Genomic DNA, 10,112 nt, shown 5'->3' on the forward strand with positions numbered 1-10,112 from the left:
CACGGAGCCCCGCCGATCCAACACGACTGGTCTGCCGACGAAATCGTCTGATGTGGTTTCAACAGGCTTCCCGTTACGAAGTCGACCACGAAGATCCATCTGTTAGCCCCGGTCCACTAGCACACGCAAGCCGTGGCCTCTTGCTAGCCAGTGCTGTAGCAGCCCCCGATCTACCTCCGAACTCTCCTATTGCTGTTCACCGGACCTTATGATAACTCAGCTATACAGCTGATGTCTGCTGGACTGTTCCTTTATACGGTACCGCATCCTGTTTATGTTTAGCCTCAGCCCAAACTTTGTCGCCATTACCAGCTGTTGTCTTACCTCTCTCGAATAACACCTGTGATTGCTTTATGCCTCTCTCCCATGTCAATATGCCTTGCTTATTGCTGTTTCGGTTATTTCTTATTGTACTATTTCACTGTAGATCCCCCAGCCCAGCTCAACCTGTCTTAGATAGCTCCTTTGTCCAACCCCCCATACACGCTGAGACCGACTCAATCAGTGCCTCCAGTGATGCTATCTCTTTCATCGTTACCCAAAGCTTAGGTGTACCTCCACTGTACTCATATCCTTCCATATCCTTGTCTGTACATAATGCCCTGAATCTATTCTACAACGCCTGGAAATCTGTCCCGTTTATTCTCTGTACCCAACGCACTAGAAGACCAGTACTTAAAGCCTTTAGCCGTATCCTTATTCTACTCCTCCTCTGTTCCTCTGGTGATGTAGAGGTTAACCCAGGCCCTGTAGCCCCCAGTATCACTCCTACTCCCCAGGCGTTATCATTTGTTGACTTCTGTAACCGTAAAAGCCTTGGTTTCTTGCACGTTAACATCCGAAGCCTCCTCCCTAAGTTTCAGTTATTCACTGCGTTAGCACACTCCACCAACCCTGATGTTCTAGCAGTGTCTGAATCCTGGCTTAGGAAGGCCACCAAAAATTCAGAAATTTCCATCCACAACTACAACATTTTCCGTCTCGATAGAACTGCCAAATGGGGTGGGGTTGCAATCTACTGTAGAGAGAGCCTGCAGAGCTCTATTATACAATCCAGGTCTGTGCCCAAACAGTTCGAGCTTCTACTTCTAAAAATCCACCTTTCCAGAAATAAGTCTCTCACTGTTGCCGCTTGCTACAGACCCCCCTCAGCCACGAGCTGTGCCCTGGACACCATTTGTGAACTGATTGCCCCCCCATCTATCCTCAGAGTTCGGACTGCTTGGTGACCTAAACTGGGATATGCTTAACACCCTGGCCAACCTACAATCTAAACTAGATGCCCTCAATCTCACACAAATTATCAACGAACCTACCAGGTACAACCCTAAATCTGTAAACATGCCTACCCTCATAGATATCATCCTGACAAATTTACCCTCTAAATACACCTCCGCTGTCTTCAACCAGGATCTCAGCGATCACTGCCTTATTGCCTGTGTCCGTAATGGGTCCGCGGTCAAACGACCACCCCTCATCACTGTCAAACGCTCCCTAAAACACTTTAGCGAGCAGGCCTTTCTAATTGACCTGGCCCGGGTATCCTGGATGGATATTGACCTCATTCCGTCAGTAGAGGATGCCTGGTTGTTCTTTAAAAGTGCTTTCCTCTCCATCTTAAATGAACATGCCCCATTCAAAAAATTCAGAACTAAGAACAGATATAGCCCCTGGTTCTCCTCAGACTTGACTGCCCTTGACCAGCACAAAAACATCCTGTGGCGTACTGCATTAGCATCGAACAGCCCCCACGATTTGCAACTTTTCAGGGAAGTCAGGAACCAATATACAGCAATCAGTTAGGAAAGCAAAGGCTAGCTTTTTCAAACAGAAATTTGCGTCCTGTAGCACTAACTCCAAAAAGTTTTGGGACACTAAAGTCCATGGAGAATAAGAGCACCTCCTCCCAGCTGCCCACTGCACTGAGGCTAGGAAACCCTGTCACCACCGATAAATCTACGATAATCGAGAATTTCAATAAGTATTTTGCTACGGCTGGCCATGCTTTCCACCTGGCTACCCCTACCCCTGGCCACCAGCTCTGCACCCTCCGCTGCAACTTGCCCATGCCCCCCCCGCTTCTCCTTCACCCAAATTCAGAGAGCTGCAAAATCTGGACCCCTACAAATCAGCTGGGCTAGACAATCTGGACCCTTTCTTTCTAAAATTAGCCGCCGAAATTGTCGCAACCCCTATCACCAGCATGTTCAACCTCTCTTTCGTATCATCTGAGATCCCCAGAGATTGGAAAGCTGCTGCGGTCATCCCCCTCTTCAAAGGGGGTGACACTCTAGATCCAAACTGTTACAGACCTATATCCATCCTGCCCTGCCTTTCGAAAGTTTTGAAAGCTAAGTTAACAAACAGATCACCGACCATTTCGAATCACACCGTACCTTCTCCGCTATGCAATCCGGTTTCCGAGCTGGTCATGGGTGCACCTCAGCCACGCTCAAGGTCTAAACGATATTATAACCGCGATCGATAATAGACAGTACTGTGCAGCCGTCTTCATCGACCTGGCCAAGGCTTTCGACTCTGTCAACCACCGCATTCTTATTGGCAGACTAAATAGCCTTGGTTTCTCAAATGACTGCCTCGCCTGGTTCACCAACTACTTCTCAGATAGAGTTCAATGTGTCAAATCGGAGGGCCTGTTGTCTGGACCTATGGCAGTATCTATGGGGGTGCCACAGGGTTCAATTCTTGGGCTGACTCTTTTCTCTGTGTACATCAATGATGTCGCTCTTGCTGCTGGTGACTCTCAGATCCACCTCTACGCAGACGACACCATTTTGTATACATCTGGCCCTTCATTGGACACTGTGTTAACAAACCTCCAAACGAGCTTCAGTGCCATACAACACTCCTTCCGTAGCCTCCAACTGCTCTTAAACACAATTAAAACTAAATGCATGCTCTTCAATCGAACGCTGCTGGCACCCGCCCACCCGATTAAAATCACTATTCTCTACGGGTCTGACCTAGAGTATGTGGACTACAAATTCCTAGGTGTCTGGTTAGACTGTAAACTCTCCTTCCAGACTCACATTAAGCATCTCCAATCCAAAGTTAAATGTAGAATCGGCTTCCTATTTCGCAACAAAGCCTCCTTCACTCATGCTGCCAAACATGCCCTCGTAAAACGGACTATCCTACCGATCCTTGACTTCGGCGATGTCATTTACAAAATAGCCTCCAACACTCTACTCAGCAAATTGGATGTAGTCTATCACAGTGCCATCCATTTTGTCACCAAAGCCCCATATACAGTGGGGGAAAAAAGTATTTAGTCAGCCACCAATTGTGCAAGTTCTCCCACTTAAAAAGATGAGAGAGGCCTGTAATTTTCATCATAGGTACACGTCAACTATGACAGACAAAATGAGAAAAAAAATCCAGAAAATCACATTGTAGGATTTTTTATTAATTTATTTGCAAATTATGGTGGGAAAAAAGTATTTGGTCAATAACAAAAGTTTCTCAATACTTTGTTATATACCCTTTGTTGGCAATGACACAGGTCAAACGTTTTCTGTAAGTCTTCACAAGGTTTTCACACACTGTTGCTGGTATTTTGGTCCATTCCTCGATGCAGATCTTCTCTAGAGCAGTGATGTTTTGGGGCTGTCGCTGGGCAACACAGACGTTCAACTCCCTCCAAAGATTTTCTATGGGGTTGAGATCTGGAGACTGGCTAGGCCACTCCAGGACCTTGAAATGCTTCTTACGAAGCCACTCCTTCGTTGCCCGGGCAGTGTGTTTGGGATCATTGTCATGCTGAAAGACCCAGCCACGTTTCATCTTCAATGCCCTTGCTGATGGAAGGAGGTTTTCACTCAAAATCTCACGATACATGGCCCCATTCATTCTTTCCTTTACACGGATCAGTCGTCCTGGTCCCTTTGAAGAAAGGGGAAAAAAAGCCCCAAAGCATGTTTCCACCCCCATGCTTCACAGTAGGTATGGTGTTCTTTGGATGCAACTCAGCATTCTTTGTCCTCCAAACACGACGAGTTGAGTTTTTACCAAAAAGTTATATTTTGGTTTCATCTGACCATATGACATTCTCCCAATCCTCTTCTGGATCATCCAAATGCACTCTAGCAAACTTCAGACGGGCCTGGACATGTACTGGCTTAAGCAGGGGGACACGTCTGGCACTGCAGGATTTGAGTCCCTGGCGGCGTAGTGTGTTACTGATGGTAGGCTTTGTTACTTTGGTCCCAGCTCTCTGCAGGTCATTCACTAGGTCCCCCCGTGTGGTTCTGGGATTTTTGCTCACCGTTCTTGTGATCATTTTGACCCACGGGGTGAGATCTTGCGTGGAGCCCCAGAACGAGGGAGATTATCAGTGGTCTTGTATGTCTTCCATTTCCTAATAATTGCTCCCACAGTTGATTTCTTCAAACCAAGCTGCTTATCTATTGCAGATTCAGTCTTCCCAGCCTGGTGCAGGTCTACAATTTTGTTTCTGGTGTCCTTTGACAGCTCTTTGGTCTTGGCCATAGTGGAGTTTGGAGTGTGACTGTTTGAGGTTGTGGACAGGTGTCTTTTATACTGATAACAAGTTCAAACAGGTGCCATTAATACAGGTAACGAGTGGAGGACAGAGGAGCCTCTTAAAGAAGAAGTTACAGGTCTGTGAGAGCCAGAAATCTTGCTTGTTTGTAGGTGACCAAATACTTATTTTCCACCATAATTTGTAAATAAATACATAAAAAATCCTACAATGTGATTTTCTGGATTTTTTTCTCTCAATTTGTCTGTCATAGTTGACGTGTACCTATGATGAAAATTACAGGCCTCTCTCATCTTTTTAAGTGGGAGAACTTGCACAATTGGTGGCTGACTAAATACTTTTTTTCCCCACTGTATATGTCCGAACTTAAGAACCAAATAACCTTCCCAAAAATAATATGGTATTTATTTTATTTTATTTCACCTTTTATTTAATCAGAGTCAATTTAGAACCAATGACAATCTGAATGAAGAAATACTAATTATATTCATCTATTTAATAATTAAAAAATTTGAAATATCCAAATTATATAGTGAACAACATAATATATATATTTTTCACTTGTTGAATCTGATTTTAGACATGATCTTGTCTAGAGCTGGAAAAAAAATTTGACCTATTTTTCAGTATGATTTCATTCATACAATTAGATTTCATGTAGCATGAACAAAAACACAATTTCTCAATCAAAAACATAAGTCAGAACACAGCCTCTCTATTCTCTCATGTCATTTCAGGTCCTCTGACTGGGAAAATGTCTTTCCACAATGAGAGCAGTGGTATGTCTTCTCCTCCTGTGTATTAGTATGTTGGAAAGCCTTTTCTCCTGTGTGTATTCTCTCATGCTTTTTCAGGCTCCCTAAACGGGTAAAGCTCTTTTCACATCGGGAACATTGGTAAGGCTTTTCTCCTGTGTGTATTCTCTCATGCGCTTTCAGGCTCCCTCGATGGGTAAACCTCGTTTCACAATGGGAACAGTGGTAAGGCTTTTCTCCTGTGTGTCCCCTCTCATGTGCTTTCAGGCTCCCTAACTGAGTAAAACTCTTTCCACAGTGGGAACAGTGGTAAGGCTTCTCTCCAGAGTGTATTCTCGTATGTATTTTCAGGTTTCCTAACCCAGTAAATATCTTATCACACTGAGAGCAGTGGTATGTCTTCCTATCTTCTGTGTGTATTTCTTCATGTTGTTTCAGGTACCGTAACTGGGTGAACTTCTTTCCACACTGGGAACATTGGAAAGGCTTTTCTCCTGAGTGTGTCCTCTCATGCTCTTTTAGGTTCCCTAACTTGGTAAAACTCTTTCCACAGTGAGAGCAATGGTAAGGGTTTTCTCCTGTGTGCGTTCTCTCATGTACTTTCAACTTCCTTAAACACTTAAAACTCTTTCCACAGTGGGAGCAGTGGTGTGGTCTCGCTGGTTTGGACGTCTCTGGGTCTGGTTCCCCTGAAGGACTCTTCCCGCTGTCAGAGTGAGAGTCTGGTCCCTCTCCTGCCAAAGACAGAGTATTTAGTTCAATACTAAACAGAGAACTGAATTAAACCTCCATAAAATAAAACTGTCTTCCTGTGAGGCTAGATTCCTCAATAACCTGAAGTCAGTTTTCAGAACATTCAATATAAACTTGGTGGCCGCCATAATAATAATAATAATAACAATAATAATAATGATAATAATAATTATTATTATAATGATCACAATGATAATAATGTAGAACATAAAATCTAATCTTGCTTTCATGTTTATAGGCTGGGGACACCTAGTCAGTTGTACAACTGAATGCATTCAACTGAAATGTGTTTTCTGCATTTAACCCAACCCCTCTGAATCAGAGACTTAATCGACATCCACGTCATCGGCGCCCGGGGAACAGTGGGTTAACTGCCTTGCTCAGGGGCAGAACGACAGATTTTTACCTTGTAATCTTGGGGATTCGATACAGCAACCTTTCGGTTACTGGCACAACACTCTACCCGCCAGGCTAGATAATGTCATATTTATAGGCTGAGCACTCTATAATAATAGATAATGTCATGTTAATAGGCTGATCAGAGCTCTATAATAATAGATCATGTTTATAAGCTGATCAGAGCTCTATAATAATAGATAATGTCATGTTTATAGGCTGATCAGAGCTCTATAATCATAGATAATGTCATGTTTATAGGCTGATCAGAGCTCTATAATAATAGATAATGTCAAGTTTATAGGCTGAGCAGAGCTCTATTGTCACACTCTGGCTCCAGGACTGTGTGTTAGAGCCAGGGTGTATCTCATTTGGTGGTGTTGGGGTTGGGTGAGTTTCATTTTGTTTGTGTTTAGTGGTGATTGGTCAATGACTCCCAATCGGAGGTAACGAGTGTCAGCTGTCGGCTCGTTATCTCTGATTGGGAGCCATATATATACTGTTGTGTTTCACTGTTTGTTTGTGGGTTTTTGTTCCAGGTTCAGTATTTTGTCTGTTGGACTTCACTATCGTCATTTGTTGTTTTTCGTGGTTGCTTTAATTATATAAAGTCATCATGTTCACTCGCAACGCTGCGCATTGGTCCGCTTCTTTAGACGATCGTGACAGAAAAACCCACCATAAAAGGACCAAGCAGCGTGTCAAGCGGCAACAGGATCCACCTACACAGGATTTATATCCACCCATAAAGGATTCATGGACATGGGAGGAGATACTGGATGGTAAGGGTCCTTGGGCACAACCCGGGAGAATATCGCCTCCCTCGTGAAGAGCTGGAGGCAGCTAAAGCCGAGAGGAGGCGATATGAGGAGGCAGCACGGAGGCAAGGCTGGAAGCCGGGAGTACAACCCAAAAAATTTTTGGGGGCACATGGCTTGGGCGCCTGGGCAGCAGGAGGCTGCCACAGGGAGATGTGGAGAGAAGGCTATCGGATTACGGGAGCCATTGGCGAGTAGAGGGAGGGAAGTTGTTGTCGCACGGCATGAGAGACTGAAGTGTGTTACCAGTCCGGTCCGGCCCGTTCCTGATCCCCAGTTAAGGCCAGTGGTGTGTGTTCCCGGTACGGACCGGCCTGTTCCTGCTCCTAGCACGTATCCCTACGGGGTGCGTCACCAGCCCAGCCCGGCCTGTTCCTTCAGAGCCGTCCGCCAGACCGGAGCCGCTAGAGCCTTCCGCCAGACAGAATCATACACCTGCTATGGAATCAGCAGGAGCCGACGCAGCCTATGCTGGACTGGAGGCTCGGGTTCGTGACGGGCAGGAGCGGCTCATGCGGATGGGAGCCGCCCTGCTGGAGGTGATGACTGCAATCCGAGGCTGGGGTCCGCCTCCACCGCTAGCCGCCCAGCCAGCACCATCACCCAGCCATGAGCAGCCAGATCCGTCAGCCAGCCACGAGCAGCCAGATCCGTCAGCCAGCCACGAGCAGCCAGATCCGTCAGCCAGCCGCGAGCAGCCAGACCCGTCAGCCAGCCATGAGCAGCCAGATCCGTCAGCCAGCCACGAGCAGCCAGATCCGTCAGCCAGCCACGAGCAGCCAGATCCGTCAGCCAGCCGCGAGCAGCCAGATCCGTCAGTCAGCCATGAGCAGCCAGATCCGTCAGCCAGCCGCGAGCAGCCAGATCCGTCAGCCAGCCGCGAGCAGCCAGATCCGTCAGCCAGCCACGAGCAGCCAGATCCGTCAGCCAGCCGCGAGCAGCCAGATCCGTCAGCCAGCCACGAGCAGCCAGATCCGTCAGCCAGCCATGAGCAGCCAGACCCGTCAGCCAGCCATGAGCAGCCAGATCCGTCAGCCAGCCATGAGCAGCCAGATCCGTCAGCTAGCCATGAGCAGCCAGATCCGTCAGCCAGCCATGAGCAGCCAGATCCGTCAGCCAGCCATGAGCAGCCAGATCCGTCAGCCAGCCATGAGCAGCCAGATCCGTTAGCCAGCCATGAGCCGTCCAGCCAGGATCCGCCAGAGCCGTCCAGCCAGGATCCGCCAGAGCCGTCCAGCCGGGATCCGCCAGAGCCGTCCAGCCGGGATCCGCCAGAGCCGTCCAGTCGGGGATCCGCCAGAGCCGTCCAGCCGGGATCCGCCAGAGCCGTCCAGCCGGGATCCGCCAGAGCCGTCCAGCCGGGATCCGCCAGAGCCGTCCAGCCGGGATCCGCCAGAGCCGTCCAGCCGGGATCCGCCAGAGCCGTCCAGCCGGGATCCGCCAGAGCCGTCCAGCCGGGATCCGCCAGAGCCGTCCAGCCGGGATCCGCCAGAGCCGTCCAGCCGGGATCCGCCAGAGCCGTCCAGCCGGGATCCGCCAGAGCCGTCCAGCCGGGATCCGCCAGAGCCGTCCAGCCGGGGATCCGCCAGAGCCGTCCAGCGGGACCCGCCAGAGCCGTCCAGCCGGGACCCGCCAGTGCCGTCCAGCCGGGACCCGCCAGAGCCGTCCAGCCGGGACCCGCCAGAGCCGTCCAGCGGGGATCCGCCAGAGCCGTCCAGCCGGGATCCGCCAGAGCCGTCCAGCCGGGATCCGCCAGAGCCGTCCAGCCGGGATCCGCCAGAGCCGTCCAGCCGGGATCCGCCAGAGCCGTCCAGCGGGATCCGCCAGAGCCGTCCAGCCGGGATCCGCCAGAGCCGTCCAGCCGGGATCCGCCAGAGCCGTCCAGCCGGGATCCGCCAGAGCCGTCCAGCCGGGACCCGCCAGAGCCGTCCAGCCGGGACCCGCCAGAGCCGTCCAGCCGGGACCCGCCAGTGCCGTCCAGCCGGGACCCGCCAGAGCCGTCCAGCCGGGATCCGCCAGAGCCGTCCAGCCGGGATCCGCCAGAGCCGTCCAGCCGGGAGCCACCAGAGCCGTCCAGCCAGTATCCGCCATTCAGCCTGGTACTGCCCCTTAGTCCGGTACTGCCCCTTAGTCCGGTACTGCCCCTTAGTCCGGTGCTGCCCCTTAGTCCGGTGCCGCCCCTTAACCCAGTGGGGTTTAGTTGGGGGTGGTCATGTGGAGGAGGCTAGGGAAGCGGGTGGTGACTAAGGTGGGATGGGGACCACGACCAGGGGCAGAACCGCCACCGTGGACAGACGCCCACCCAGACCCTCCCCTAGACTGTATGCTGGTGCGCCCGGAGTTCGCACCTTTAGGGGGGGGTACTGTCACACTCTGGCTCCAGGACTGTGTGTTAGAGCCAGGGTGTATCTCATTTGGTGGTGTTGGGGTTGGGTGAGTTTCATTTTGTTTGTGTTTAGTGGTGATTGGTCAATGACTCCCAATCGGAGGTAACGAGTGTCAGCTGTCGGCTCGTTATCTCTGATTGGGAGCCATATATATACTGTTGTGTTTCACTGTTTGTTTGTGGGTTTTTGTTCCAGGTTCAGTATTTTGTCTGTTGGACTTCACTATCGTCATTTGTTGTTTTTCGTGGTTGCTTTAATTATATAAAGTCATCATGTTCACTCGCAACGCTGCGCATTGGTCCGCTTCTTTAGACGATCGTGACATCTATTATAATAGATAATGTCATGTTATAGGCTGATCAGAGCTCTATAATAATAGATCATGTTTATAGGCTGATCAGAGCTCTATAATAATAGATAATGTCATGTTATAGGCTGATCAGAGCTCTATAATAATAGATAATGTCATGTTTATAGGCTG

General features: G+C 49.5%; 1 protein-coding gene across 1 annotated transcript; it reads right to left on the minus strand.

Moving 5' to 3' along the window:
- Positions 1-5,301: 5,301 nt before the first annotated feature.
- Positions 5,302-6,158, minus strand: LOC123491289 (zinc finger protein 32-like; the record flags this gene model as incomplete). Its single annotated transcript, XM_045221567.1, has 2 exons — positions 6,112-6,158; positions 5,302-5,965 (listed from the first exon to the last, which is right to left on the minus strand). Coding segments are annotated over exons 1-2 (711 nt in total), but the record flags the coding sequence as incomplete, so codon positions are not given.
- Positions 6,159-10,112: the final 3,954 nt, after the last annotated feature.

Source organism: Coregonus clupeaformis, chromosome 7, assembly GCF_020615455.1.
Source record: "Coregonus clupeaformis isolate EN_2021a chromosome 7, ASM2061545v1, whole genome shotgun sequence".
NCBI classification, from domain to species: domain Eukaryota; kingdom Metazoa; phylum Chordata; class Actinopteri; order Salmoniformes; family Salmonidae; genus Coregonus; species Coregonus clupeaformis.